The sequence below is a fragment of the Petaurus breviceps genome, unplaced genomic scaffold (assembly GCF_028583685.1).
Source record: "Petaurus breviceps papuanus isolate PSGF00001 unplaced genomic scaffold, PetGlider_PUasm1.0 186, whole genome shotgun sequence".
In the NCBI taxonomy this organism is placed as follows: Eukaryota; Metazoa; Chordata; class Mammalia; order Diprotodontia; family Petauridae; genus Petaurus; species Petaurus breviceps.
In genome coordinates, this window is record NW_027185798.1 from 41,195,642 (window position 1) to 41,210,946 (window position 15,305).

Consider the following 15,305-nt stretch of genomic DNA (forward strand, 5'->3'; position numbering starts at 1 on the left):
TTTTTTTTTTTTCGTTTACGGAAGTAACGTCAGTCGCAGTCGGCGAAGACCCGGAACCGGCGGCGTAGTAATCGGTAAGTGGCGTCGCAACGGTGCCGCTTCGCCCCGAACCTCCGCTATGAGCTGCACGATCGAGAAGATCCTGACGGACGCGAAGACGCTCCTGGAGCGCCTGCGGGAGCACGACGCGGCCGCCGAGTCTCTGGTGGATCAGTCGGCCGCCCTGCACCGGCGGGTGGCCGCGATGAGGGAGGCGGGCGCCGCGCTGCCGGAGCAGGTCAGGCGGGGCCGAGGCGGGAGTTGGGGGGCCCGGGGCGAGGGTCTTCTCTTTCCCCGGGGCCCGCCCGAGCCTCGGCATGGGCTGACTTGGGCCGCGGGTGGTGTGTCTGTTTAAGCAGTGTCCAGAGGACGCCGCGGACCTGAAGGACGTGTCCAAATACAAGCCTCACGTCCTGCTGTCCCAGGAGAACACGCAGATCCGGGACCTGCAGCAGGAGAACCGAGGTCAGTTCAGCCGCCCTCCCTCAGGCCCCTTCTCCCCAAACTCCGCGCTCCCCCAGCCCAGCGTTTAGGCCAGTGTATGCCCTGTGCGGGCAGGAACAGGAGTGTGGGGCCGTGCCTCCGAATGGGTGGTCTTTGTAACAGCCTTTGTAGGAAAATGGGAACAATTAGTACATGATCCTTTCAGTATTTATTATCAGGTAATTGAGACGTTTTGATTAAGTTCAGTGAATTACAGTGGATGTGTTTTTTTAACCTGTGATTATAAATATGAATATAGTCTTATTTAACAGATATGAGTTGTTTCTGCTAAGGGCAGGACTTTAAGACGAATTCAGTTTAATATTCTAAAGCAGGGACTTCCAACTGTTTGTTGAAATACTTAAGATGTTATTCAGCTTGACTTGAATTTAAATATATGTGCATGCACGAATACATATGTCTATACACATACATGTATGCAAACATGGATGTGCCATAAAGTAACAAATTTTTGTTGAACAGGAATCTCAGAGGCTTTGATTATAGGGACCATTGGCTAAAATCATAGGCACCATTAGTCAGTGTAAATATATTGTCAACTGTTTCAGTATCACTGTCTCAGATATCACTGCCAGTTTATTTCACTTATTCTTTGATAGAGTTGTGGATTTCCTTGGAGGAACACCAGGATGCTTTGGAACTCATCATGAGCAAATACAGGAAACAGATGCTACAGTTAATGATTGCTAAAAAAGCAGTGGATGCTGAACCTGTCTTGAAAGCCCACCAGTCTCATTCTTTAGTAAGAAGTTTCACAATAAATATTTGTTAAATTGAATCGAATCCAGAATTTTTTTTAAATAAATTTCTTGCCCTGTGAGAGCTTTTTTCAGGAATTTAGCTCAGAAAGAGAAATATAAAGAATGAGAACTAGCAAGGATAGTAGGATATTTTTTTAACTCAGAAGTTACCTTTTTTTCCAAAGGAAAGTCGTCTTTCTTTTCATGTTTACCACTTTATTGTTAATGTTGAGGTTTTTTTGTTTTATTTTGTTTTTTGCTTTTTGGAGGGTGGAAGGTTGGGCAATTGGGGTTAAGTGACTTGCCCAACTCTAGTTAACTAGCTAATAAGTGTTAAGTGCCTGAGGTTGAATTTGAACTCAGGTCCTCCTGACTCCAGGGCTAGTGCTCTATTCACTGTGCCAAATAGCCACCCCTTTCGTTAATGGTTTAATAATAGCCTCGATCTGAGGCCTGTGTTTGTTATGATGCTATACCACAAACGAGTGGTGAATATGAAAGAGAAGAATCAGTAGCAGATATAATTGAGTTCTTCTGGACTGTATGGGGAGGTCAGAGCTCTGCATTTACTTTACTCTGAGTGATGTCAAGTGCTTTTAGACTTTTCACTAGTCATTCAAAAAAAAAATTTTTTTTAAGCTCCTGTAGAGTATATAGTGTTTGGCTAGGTGGGAAATATCCAGTGAATCCTTAGTGACTGAGGGAGGAGAGAATGAAAGAAATACAGCTTCTATTCAGGAACTTGAGGAATTTGTCATTTAGCTGGGGGAAGCCAATACAGTAAAACTTAAAAAGCACTTGATGTAGAATACAATATAATATGAGACAGAGACAGACCCCTTCAGATACCCAGGACCAGGAAACAAGAAGGGTTAGACAGGTGAGATGGACATGTAGAAACGGGAAAGTCTAAGCAACTGATTAGATATGTGAGGAGGGAGAGTGTTTTTTGATTGACTGGGATCATGTTTCTTGAGTCTTCTCATAAGCACCTTCCTTTTTGTTTTGCTTATTATTCTTCCTACAGGGCAGTGCAGAATTAATATACTTAATATCTTAACAGGAAATTGAAAGTCAGATTGATAGAATCTGTGAAATGGGAGAAGTGATGAGGAAAGCTGTTCAGGTGGATGACGACCAGTTTTGTAAGATTCAGGAAAAGCTAGCCCAACTAGAGGTAAGAATATTATTTTTGCTGTTGGAAAAGTATATCATCTTTCAGTCATATCACCTTAGTGATGATCTCTCAAACCTCTATATCTATCTAACCTTAATCTCTTTTCTGAACTCTACTCCTATACTGCTGACTGCCTGTTGTCCTGTAGGCATTTTAAACTCAACATATACAACTATCTTTCCCCCCAAATATATTCCTCCTCCAAACTACCTGCTTTCTGTTGAGGACACTACTATCCTTGTGGTCTGTATTCTCAATTTTGGAGAAAATGACCTGACTTCAAGAACAAATCCAGTCACTTGTCAAGTCTTGCTGATTCTCCCTCCCTGTCTTCACTGTCTCCTCCCTGTCATTAATCAAGGATTTACTGAGTGTTTACTAAGGCCAAACACTAGTAACATCTCTTTCATTTGTTCCCTTTTCTCTCCTACCCTGTTCCACCCTAGTTCAGACCTTATATGCTCTAATAGACTGTTACAGTTGCCTCCTGATACTTCTACCTCCAGATATACTCTCTGTAATCTATTCTCCACATATTCCTTGCTCAGAAATCTCTGATGGCCCCCTATTTCCTCTATAAAACATATACTCTTCTTTTTGGCATTTTATTTCATATCGTTTGCTTTTCCACACTCTCTTTAGCTTTTCCCTATATTGACATTCCAACTCTGCAAGTGATCCCCTCCTATTTGTACATTCTGTCCTCATCTTCATCTCATTCCCTTAGTTTCTGTTACCTTGACAAGGCCTTTCCTCATCACATTGGTTATTGGCACTCTCTCTTGAAACTACTTTGTATTTTCTTTTACTAATTTTTACTAATCTCTAATAGAATGTTCCTTGAGGGGAGGAATTGTTTCATTTCATCTTTATATCACCTCTACCTTCCATATATTAGGTACCTTACTGTTTTGTTGAAATGAATAAAATTGAATGATTTTAAGATTCCCTACAGATCAGAGTTGTACAGTTACTTTACTTGTAAGTGTTTCTCTGAGACCTCCTGTTATATTTGTTCAGCAAGTACTTTCTTTTTCTATATCCTACAGAATATTCAGTGTGGGACACATGGAAGGTTTTCAGTAAATCCTTGACTGATGATAAGGATAGGGGAGTGTGAAAGAAATGAAATGTACTGTTCTTACTTTTGAGGAATTGATAATTTTAGTTAGTGAAAGCTAAAACACTGGTACTTCAGAATAACAGTATTTGTCATGGAGTAGAATATAGTAATATAGTATAAAACAGTTCCATTGAAGAGAATTATTTTTTGCAGGCTAAAAAGTAAGATTTTAAATTTGTCATCTTAACAGTACATGAAAATGTTTCACCCTAGATATAGGAGATGTAAAAATAATTTAATATTGCATTACTATTTTCCTTTTAAAAATACATTTTATTGATATCCTTTTTAAAAATCATCCATATTTCTCAACATATTCCTTTTCCTCCCTCCCCCAAGCAATCTTCATGACAATTTTTTTAAGGGGGGAAGAAAGTTTAACAGAACTAACCAACTTATCAAAAAAAAGTCTGACATTTTATATATAGTGTTCCACATCTACTTTCTCCCATCTCCATAGATAACTTATGCTTTGGGGCTACAATAAGTTATAATTTGGCAACATTCAGTTTTATTTGTTTTGTAATTCTGAACTTAAACTCTCCCTGTTTAAAAAAAAATTCAATATATGTGGCAGAACAAAAAACCACTAGTATATGAAAGGATGACCCAGTTTCATACCATTTGCTTTTTTAAATAACATACAACAAATTCCATACCATGCTTTCAAATGTGTCCTATTTATCTGTTCTTTCTTTGGAATTTCCATTCTTAACCACTTGGTGAATCTGTTCAACTCTATATTCAAATCCTTGCGTGCCACACCTTTCCTCCCTCCCCCAATTCCCATCACTGACCACACCTTGCTAAACTTCTACTTTGTATATTGCTCCCACCATCACCTTCTTCAATCTTGTTCACTTGCTGCTGAATGGAGCCAGAAAAGAATCACAAAACTGTGTTTAGTCCACTATAAATATGTTACAGATTCTCAACTGTCCACTCTGCAGCAAGATAATCCTTTTGTGCCTTTCTAATCGATTTACTCTCTTACTCACCACCATGGCTGTTCCAAATGTTTTCATCCTTCCTCAGACCTCCCATAATACCCTGTCCCCCTTTTCTGTGCTGAGAACCTTGTCTTATATTTCTCAAAAAAACCTGAGGCCATCTACCCAAGATCTTCTTGCCTCCTCAGCTGTCCTCTTCCTTCTTCACATTTCTTGAATGAAGAGGTGGTCCTTCCTGTCCTTTGTAGGTACCCTTGGTGCTGTCTCATCTTCCTCAGTAGACTGTTCCCCCAATATCTCCACTTTCTAATCGTTAATCTTTGACTATTTACTGGCCCTACTGCCTACAAACATGTCCACATCTTTTGTCCTCTGCTGGCTATCATTTTATATATTTCTCTCCCTTTCTGGACTAGAGTCTCTGAGAAAGCTATCTAAAGAAGCAGAGCCAAGATAGAGGAATAGAGGGAGCGTAACAGCTGAACTTTCTCAACATTACCCTCTGAACAACTTTAATGCATAAAATCAAATTCTGGAATGGCATAGCCAACAAAAGGTCAGAGTGAGACATTTTTCCAGTCCCAAACTACTTAAATTAGGTCAGTCGGAGAGATCTGTGACACTGCAGTGGGAATGGACCATAACAGCACAGTACACAGTAGCCCCAGTTGTGAGGCTCAGAGGCAGCAGCCGTGACAGTTCTAGGAGCTCTTCCCACCAAGAGATCGTAAGGGGACTGGACAGACAGATTACAGGGAACCCTTTTTTGGGCACTGCAGAATTAGAGACTGGTTGGCAATTCCATTGCCCATTACCTATTTCTGGGCCAAGGTAAAAGGGTACAGAGGCCCTTGTTGCAGTTCCAGGATAGAGAGGAGTGTTAGTGCTTGCCTGCTACAAAGAAACGAGTTCCTTCCTGGGTAAGAACCAAATTGTAGGCCAGGAGAGCCTTTCTTGATCACTTCATCTCAGAAGCACTTACAGACAGGGGCAGGTAGGTGGCACAGTGAGTAAAGCACTGGCTCTGGAGTCAGGAGGACCTGAGTTCAGATCCAGCTTTCAGACACAACACAAAAAAACTAGCTGTGTAACCTTGGGCAAGTTACTTAACCCCAATTGCTCTCCAAAAAGGCAAAAAAAAAAAAAACCCAACTTACAGACAGACACCTTTCCCCCACCAAACTAACTGAAAACAACTAACAAGTTTAGAACAGTATTCCCCCCACACACTCCCTACCATGAGCAACTCTAACATAAAGTCCAAAATCAAAAATAGACTGGAAAAATGAGCAAACAACAAAAAAGAACTTAACCATAAAAAGCTATTATGGTGATATCCAGAGCCTCAAGGAGGAATGGGGCAGGTAGAGGTAGGTGGGTGGGAATGCAAACTGGAAACAATTCCAACAAGAATTCCTAGAAGAGCTAAAGAAAGAGGTTTTGGTTTTTTTTTTTTAAAGAGCAAAAAAAAGATTTTTTTTTTTAAATAAAAACAATAGAGGGAAAATTGGGAAAAGAGAACAATTCAAGAAAATTATGAAAAAAGAGAGTTAACCACTTGTTGAAAGAGGCACAAAAATGTACTAAAGAAAACAACATTTAAAAAAATAGAATTGGCCAAATAGGAGAAAGGTACAAAAACTCACTGAAGAAAATAATTCCTTAAAAATTAGAATTGGTCAAGTGGAAGCTAATGACTTCATGAGACATCAAGGAATAAAACAAAGCTATCTACACTAACTGCCTCCACTTCCCCTCCTTTTATTCACTTCTAAACCTTCTACAATATACTTCTTGCCTTATCATTTAACCGAAACTGTTTACTCAAAAGTTACTGATGATCTCTTTGCTGCCAAATTTCATGGTCTTTTTAAAATCATTATCTTTTTTGTCCTCTGTGAATCCTTTGGCATTGTCAGTCACCTTCTCCTAGATACTCTCTCCCTTCTAGGTTTTTGTATGAACTTTTCTCAGTCTCCTTTGCTGGATCTTCTTCCACGTCCCACTCTGAAACCATGGATACCTGGAACTGTCCTAGGCCTATTTTCGTTTTTGCTCTGTATAATCTCATCTGGTCAATCTCATCAAATTCCATGAGTTCACATAATAATCCTCAAATTATTGCAGATCCTCAAATTGCAGATCATCCTCAAATTTTTATATCCACTGAAGTGTATATATAAATGAGAGAGTATGTACATGGGAGAGCTTTAAGGCTTTTCTCTCTTTTTCTTCTGTTCCCCTCTTTAGGATCAAGAAATTTGTTCTCTTAACTCCCTTTCCCCCCATTGGCCTATTTTCCTGTGTGTGTGTGTGTGTGTGTGTGTGTGTGCGTCTGTCTGTGCCTGCACTCATTATTCAGCCTTCCTTTGTCCCATTCAGGTAAGAGTGGGGTTAGTCTAATGTCCCCCCCTTCCTTCATGTTGATTTACTTTTCTCATATATCCCAGTTATAAGAAATATCAAATTTTACCCCTTCTTTCTGCACTAATGTATTCCTTTCTCACTTTCCCTTCTCTTTTCACTCTTAATGCTCTCAGAATAGGACCAATCTGACACCAGATTCTGTTCTCTTAAGGTTTTCAAAAACACTTGTTTATTTTCCCCCTCTCGCTATTAGTGTTAGTTTTTCAAATACATTGACCTTTCTCAGTTTCTCTTGACTCTTGTGTTTGCATTTTTAAGTTCCCTAACAAGCTCTGATCTTTTCATAAGAAACATTTGGAAGTCCTCTATGAAAGTCATTTTTCCCCCACTGTTGGATTATAAACAGTTTTGCAGGGTAAGTTAATCTTGATTGTAAATTCATATCTTTTGCCTTTTGAAATATATGTCTCTTCTCATTTTTGGTAGCAGCTCCTGAGTCTTGTGTGATCCTGACTGGTTCCAAATACTTCAGCTTCTTTCTGTATACAAGTAGTGTTTTCCCATTGGTGTGGAAACTGGATTTTAGCTGTGACATTCCCTGGGACATTTCCTTTTGGGGTTTCTTTCAGAAGGTGACTGATACATTCTTTCTGTGATTCACTGTATTCTCTGGTTCTAATAGATCTGGTCAGTTTTCATTTGTAATTTCTTGAAATGAAGTTTCCAAGTTTTTTTTTTTTAATAATGACTTTGATGGAATCCAATGATTCCTTAAATTATCTCTCCTTGACCTTTTTTCCAAATTAGCAATTTCTGACATTTTCATTTTCTTAGATTTTTTCAGTCTTTTGATTTTGTTTTGATATTTCTTGCTGAACTCATTCATTTCTATTTGGATTATTCTCATTTTCAGGGATTCTGTTACTTGAACTAAGTTTACCATTTTATTTCTTAAGCTATTTATTCTCCTTCCAAATTTTTCCTCAAGAATTTTTCTTTAATTTTTATCTTTTTATTTCTTCATGTAGTCCTTGTAGAAAATCCATTTTTCCTGTGGAGTCTCTACTTAGTTTTGTTTTTTTGTTACCCTAAAATCCAACTCAGGAGAGAATACATCTGCATCTACAAATAATCTTTTTGTAGTTTTGCTTTTTTCATCTCTCCAGGTTTAGTTCCCAAATTAGAAATGTGTTCCAGAGCCAAACTCTACTTCTGCTACATTTTTGGTTGGAGTGGTTGGCTAGCTATGGGTTTCTGAACTCCCTGGGACTTTGTTACAGCACTCTATGACTCTTGCTTCCTTTGGATACAGAAATTTGTAGGACATATCTGTCTGTAGCCTTTAATTGGCTGCACTGAGCAGCTCTTTGTTTGCTTGTATTTGTGTTCCCCTCTCCTATTGCTCACAAATCTCTAGTTTTTTGTGCAGTTCTGGGGTGGAAGTTGTCACTATAGCAAATTGGATGATAACATTAACATAGACATGATAATTCTGGGTAGGGGAGGAAGAGAGCGAAGGAGAGCTCAAAGAAAGAGCTGCAAGAATATTTATTTGAAGAGGGAGAGAGGTCACTAATAATTTATAGTGGGGATTAGTGGAAATTTCACAGAGGAGGTTGACTCTTGAAAAGAAATTATAGATTCTGAAAGACAAGATGAGGCAATGCATTTTAAGTTAGGAGATGGCTTACATATGGAAATGAAAAGGTGACATACCTTATTCAAGAAAGATGAAGGAGTTCTGTTTGGCTGGAACATTGACCCTGGGTCTAAATAAATAAATAACACTTCAGAATGCAAAAAACCTCCTAATCACATTTTTAAAAAATAATATTTTAAGAGAAAAGCTAACTGATGCAGTTCTCAGGGTTCTTATGGTTTAATGATTCCTAGGAAGAAGTTCTCTGTGGGAGATTTCATGGCTGAAATTAATAGTTTCTACAGAGGAGTATAGTTAGCTCTGCTTTCCAATTTCCTATCCATTTTCTTGTCACTATTCCTGCCGGTCAAGTAGACTAATAGAAAGCTTTTACTAGAAAGCACTTCTTGGCTATAGCTATTAGGCCTGCTCAGCACAAGGTGAGTTTTGATCCCAGAAGGGAAGCTGCTGTGTATTCTTTTGTGCAAGAGTCCTTTTTGCAGTGAAAACTTCCTTGATCACTGAAAATGCCCAAGAACCCTAACAAACCGTCAGAGAAGCTGCACTAAATATTTTGGGAAAGGAAAAAAACGTAATTGCATAAGAAGTCAGTAGTCAGGTAGAAAAGACATGGTGTTGATGCTGTCCCTTAGGGAAGGAGTACCCAACAAAGCTTTAAAGAGCTTCGATTTAGGAAACTGATCACTCAAGTGGCTAGTAGTAAAACTTCAGTGTTGTGATACTCAAAATACAAATGCTGTGCCAATCTGGGGAAACTAGATTGACTGGAGGCTACCCAACCCTTTAAGTGAATTTCTATTAGTAAGATGGCTAATCTGTTTCTCCTTACTAAATGGGCTTGTTTAAAATTTGTAGGATAGACGTTAGGGTTACATGCTGACATTTGAGGATTTCTTAGTAGACCTGTTTCCCTTGAAAGGATGTTAATCTACATTGAAGACAGTCTTAATTCCTTTCATTTTCTCTACTTGTCTTTCATTCTGTTAATTATTTGATTGCATATTTCTTACCCAGAACTAGAAGGTAGGAGAAGCAGTAATAACGTATAAATCTCTGTCTTCAGGTAACTCTTTTAAAAGACAGGATATATGTACCACAAATAGTTAAATTAGAATATTAAGACAGTGTATGATTAAGGGCTAAAAACAGTGCTACAAATTGCTTAGTGATGAAAAGCACAGCTCTGTGGTACAATGGACAGAGATCACTGGGCCTGCAATCAGAAAGATCTGAGTTCAAATCTAGCCTCAGAGACTTACTAGCTGTCTGACCGTGGGCCAGTCAATTAACTTGTCTGCTTCTGTTTCCTAACCTGTATACTGGGATTAATAATAGCACCTACTTTACACTGTTGTTGTAAGGAAAAAATGAGATAACATTTGTAAAGTGTTTTGCAAATATTAAAGCACTACCTAAATGCTAGTTATATAGCTAACTAAAAGTCACCTAGGCAGCTGCCAAGCCTGAAGTCAGGAAGACTCTTCCTGGGTTCAAATTCGGCCTCAAACAATTACGAGCTGGGAGACCCTGGGCAAGTCATTTCACCCTGTTTGCCTCAGTTTCCTTATCTGTTAAATGAACTGGAGAAGGAAATGACAGACCGTTCCAGCATCTTTGCCTAAAAAATCCCAAAAGGGGTCATGAAGAGTCGGACACATCTGAAATGAACAACAAAAGTTACCTACATAATTTGTCCCCTAGCAGTTTAGATTTTGACATTGGAGATAGTCTGTTAAACAGTGTGTGCCTGCATAATCCCTTGCCTGAGCAAGGGTTTTTTGTTTTGGTTTTTGGCCTAACCCTGTTTAGAGAATACCTGTTAAGGAAATACCTTCTGCCAATACAAATCAACAACTCTTTTGTAACCTAGAATAGTAGAATGTTATGTGGGGACAATGGGACATTAAGTGACTTGTCCAGAGTTACACAGCCTATGTATGTCATAGTCAGACTTTAGCCTTGGTCTTACACCTCTGACTCTGTGGCCAGCTGTCTGTCCTATAGCATGTTCCTTCTTACCTTATTCTTGCTTTTATGATAATTGCATTTTTTTTCCTTAGAAGGGTAACAGGATGGGTTATCATCAGTTAGGTTGGAGAACATTACATTTAATGGAGCATTTAATTTCATAGTAAAACCTTGTTGATTTAGACCATTCTTTTTTAATTTGGAATAATTTAGCCAGGACTAGGCTGAAATTTATTTTTCTAAATGTACCCTTGACTTAAATGAGATTATAGAGGTATGTCTAACTAACTGAAGAAAATTATTTTTAAGGACTTTATTTCTATTCTGTTAGATAGTAATAAATATCTTATTCTTTAAAGGCAGACCCAATAGGAACTTTATATATCATATCTAGAAATATTTTAAGAGCTTATTTGTTTTCAAAGTAATGAAGCTATGTTTCTGTGAAAACATTCATTAATTCACATTTCATTAGAATGAAAACTGTTTCCCACACATTTATTGTGCAAAACAATATCTCATTTAAACAGCAACTCCTTTAAGCAGTGTAACTTTCTACTTACTAGTGTCTGGAATTCAATAAAAAGTTCTTTTGGTTAATCTCTTAATTCTGTATTTTTTTAAAAAGTAAAGTAAAGCCATTTTACTACATTCTTCCTTCATATCCACTACAGTTCCAGATCTCTGACTTGTCCTGGATGTTTTCACTTGGGTGTTCTGTCACCACCTCAGACTCATTTCTAAAACCAAAGTCATTGTCTTTTCTCTGAAATTATCTCCCCTTTCCATTGTCCCTATTTCTGTCAATGGCACTGTCATTCTCAAATTGTTAACATTTTTTGAGGGCCCATTACCTACTGGGTAGGACTAGGTTGTTGTTTGTCCTTTGATCTTGAGGAGAACCATGACATCAAGGAGGTGATGCCATAACATGCAAGTAAATTGGATTTAAGTGGGAGGGTTGTGCAAAGTCACCAGCCTTACTTTCTCCTACAGAACCATGTGGGTCCAGTGGCAGGACTAGGTACTAATGATACAAAAAGATCAAAGACCTTACAGTCTAACTTAGTTTATCAAATTTTAAATTCATGCTTAATTCATTAGGCCACCAAATCAGTCAGTCATCAAGTGCAAACTTCAAAATGTCTTTGACAGCTGTTCCTTTCAGTCTGCCACATTGGTCTAGGCCAGCCTCACCTCATGCCTCCTATTGATTTTTCTGCTTTCAGTTTCTCTTCTTTCTAATCCATTCATCCATATTTCTACCAGGCTAATCTTTTAAAAACTCCTGCTTTTATCATATTACTTTTAGACTTTCCATCAAGTCTAAACTCTATCCTTTCAAGGTTATCCATAATCTGACACCACCCTTATTGTTCTAACTTATTTCCCAATTCTCACAGTACACAACCTACATTGTAGACATATTGATTTTACTTAACATGTCATGCTCATTTCCACTTGTGCCTTTATTCATGTTTCTTCCTTTGCATGGAATGCCTATCCTAGTTTACCCATTCTTCAAGGACCTGTTCAAATCTCTTCTCCTTCAGGAAGCTGTCCTTAATTACCCTAATTTTCAATGATCTACGCCTTATCAGGACTGACAATACTTACATTTTACACCATGCAATATTTTTCTTGCATATCTTTTTTTCAAAATAAAATTTAATGATATCTTTGTTTTTACATTATCAATATCTCCCACTGCCCTCTCCCTACTCCTTTTCAGAGAATTATCCTTTATAAAAAAAAAAGGGAAAAAAACTAACCAACATGTCAAAAATGTCTCACATCTGCATTATTCCACACTCATAGTTTTCAATTATATAAAAAAGAGGTGGTGCCTTCTCATGTATTCTTTAAGGCCAAGCTCTGTGCATCTTTTTACTACCTGTATTCTTTCAGTGATATCCTGACAAATCATGAAATGTAACTTGAATGATATCAAAATTGTAGTTGTCAATATAGCTAACAAAATGCATACAAAGAGCTTTGTAGAAAATATCAGAGATGTGTGCCTACACAAGGAAGTAAGGTCACGTAGCAAGAGCAGAGTCTGCTTACCTGTTCCATTGGTTCCTGTGTATATTCAGAGGCCTGGAGGAAAAGGAAAAGAGTCATGGAGAAAGAGATGTGAATGGGTTGCAATCTCCCCTGCTCAAGGGGGGGACCCATGTTGATGAGATTATAAACCCACTGAAATAGATAAAAAGCAAAGTGGATACAAAGACAAAAACAAAACATGGTCCCTATCTTCAAGAAGCCCATACAATCAGCAAGTAATTTCTTAACAAAGGTTTTTTGGATTGAATTATTGGGCCTGCTAGCTAACAGATTTCAGTTCAATTAATATTTAAGGATTTCTTATGAGTAGAGTTCTGTGTTAAGGAAGATTTTTTTTTTCTTCAGATCTGTAAATTCACTGGTATAAGGAAACTACCTCTACCAATTGAGATCAGAAAGTTCTTCGATTTATCTGTTTAGAGAGTTGTCTGGGCACTGAGAAATCAAATGAATTATCCATAGTCACATAGCTGTGATGGTTCAGAGGCAGGACTTGAATCCAGGTCATCTTGACCCTCAGTCTAGCACTTTCTCTGCTATTCATACTGCCTCTATTAGGTGAGAATACAGATTCAGAAAGATACTATCCTTGCCCTTAAAGAGCTGGTATAGCAAAGACACAATACATACACACACATGTAATTAAATAAAATAATAAAACTTTCATACAAAATAGAATGAATGTGTGTGTATATACATAGGGACAGGGATGGGGACTGGACCTATGATTTCACTAATATAGTTAACTCCCTAGGGAAGAAACTGCCTGTGCAAATTAGTACCTTTCTTGAAACGTAGATGCTTAAAGACTTACCTAGACTACTGAGGTTAAGTGACTTGCTCAGGGTCACACATGCAGGGTATGTCTGAGGCAGGATACATACATATATGCATTATTATTTAGGGGGGAGGGGAAAAGGCAAGGCAATTGGGGTTAAGTGACTTGCTCGAGGTCACACAACTAGTGTCAAGTGTCTGAGGCCAAATTTGAACTCAAGTCCTGACTACAGGACCAGTGCTCTATTCACTGCGCCACCTAGCTGCCCCCATTATTTTATTTTTAAATTTATATATAAATAGGAATAACATTTGTATTTTTATATAGTTATGCAAAGGAAAGGTGCAAATAATATTACCCATATTTATATAATTGCTGGATAGTATGGAGGTTCTGATCAAGAAACATGAAAACTTTGATAAATCAGTTTCCAGGAAGAGAAGTTTCATATGTGTATGTGTGTAACATACACACACACATAAAAGAAACGTGCATATCAAAGTAAGGAATTAGAGAAAATTTTATAAAAGAGGTAGCATTTGATATGGGTCTGGAAAGAGGATTTCAACAGAGGAGAGGGCAGTTCAGGTGTAGGGTAAAGGTAAAGAGACTAGGAAAGTAGGATCTGAGTGAGGGTTCAGAGATAAGCTGTGAGTAGTCCAGTTTGACTGGAGCACAAACCATAGAAAGGATAATAATGTGAAATAAGGCGCTTATACTTTTAAGGCCATTTTATAATCTACATAAATGATACAAATTAAATCATATAATGAGAGCAGAGGAGGGAGGAGCTGGCTGGGATGATCAGGGGAGCTATCATAGAAGAAAAGGCATCTGAGTTGGACCTTAAAGACTAGGTAGTTTTTGAGAGGACAGAATTCCAGGGGGGTAGGGAAACAGCATGAGAAAACGTAAAGAAGTGATAAAGTTATTGTCTTTTCAGGGAACAAGTTCAGTCTAGATAGATTTTAGAGTATTAGGTTCCCATTGAGTAGCTGTGTGATATAATACAGGAAAGGAAATTTGGAGCTAGACTATAAAGCCCTTAGGTGCTTTGGATTTGAGTAGCTTTGAAGAACACTGGATCTAAAAACTGGATTAAAATTGGTAGCAGAGGGAGAAAACTGTCCAACACATAGCCACCAAGCTAGATACCAAAGAGCAGTGGTGTCCAACTTGACTAGAAACCTCTACAAGCAGCATATATAGCCTTTAAGAATCACAGATCAACATCTGTCTATGTTGTATTTTTATTTTGTTAAACATTTTTCAGTTAAATGTTAATCTGGTTCCCACAACACTTGGGAGTTTGGAGGTCAGGAGTTTGACACCTCTGCCATAGGGTATAGCTACTGTTGGGGAAGAGTAGTTACTGAGGCATCCATTGGCTCACAAGAGATAAGAATCCAAAAAAAGGGCCAGGCCCATGCCTTCAAACATCTATATACCAATGCATAAAGTTTGAGCAAGAAAGAAAAACTCAAGGTTCTATTATAAGAAGGCACATTTGGCCTCATAGGTATCACTGAAATTTGGTCATATGAGACCCAAGACCAGAATACTATGCTGGAAGGGTACACCTTATTCAAACTCAATCAGACAGATAAAAGGCTAGGGGAGGGAGGAGGAAAGGAGAGGATACCTGAAGAGAAAGTAGGTAGCATTGTAAAACAAAATATACTTAATATGAAAAAAATCTGGTTAGACAAATAACATGGAATAGGTACAGATCTTGGAGACAGAAATAGAAGCATGACTGTCATCAAGAGTCTACCACATAAGGGGCGGCTAGGTGGCGCAGTGAGTAAGCATGCTGGCCCTGGAGTCGGGAGGACCCAGGATCGGTTCTGGCCTCAGATACTTAACACCCACACAAAAAAACTGGCCGTGTAACCTTGGGCAAGTTATTTAACCCCAATTGCTTTAAAAAAA

General features: G+C 38.3%; 1 protein-coding gene across 3 annotated transcripts in view; it reads left to right on the top strand.

Moving 5' to 3' along the window:
• SIKE1 (suppressor of IKBKE 1) overlaps positions 1–15,305 on the top strand; it is a 27,016-nt gene continuing 11,711 nt past the window's right edge. Inside the window, exons 1-4 of one of the 3 annotated variants that reach the window (XM_069090287.1) lie at positions 1–277; positions 396–504; positions 1,143–1,285; positions 2,347–2,460. In XM_069090287.1, the coding sequence (XP_068946388.1) occupies positions 119–277; positions 396–504; positions 1,143–1,285; positions 2,347–2,460 (525 nt within the window). In that variant the 5' untranslated portion in view covers positions 1–118. The remainder of the gene's footprint in view (positions 278–395; positions 505–1,142; positions 1,286–2,346; positions 2,461–15,305) is intronic. The other 2 variants (XM_069090285.1, XM_069090286.1) reach the window with 2 other exon arrangements.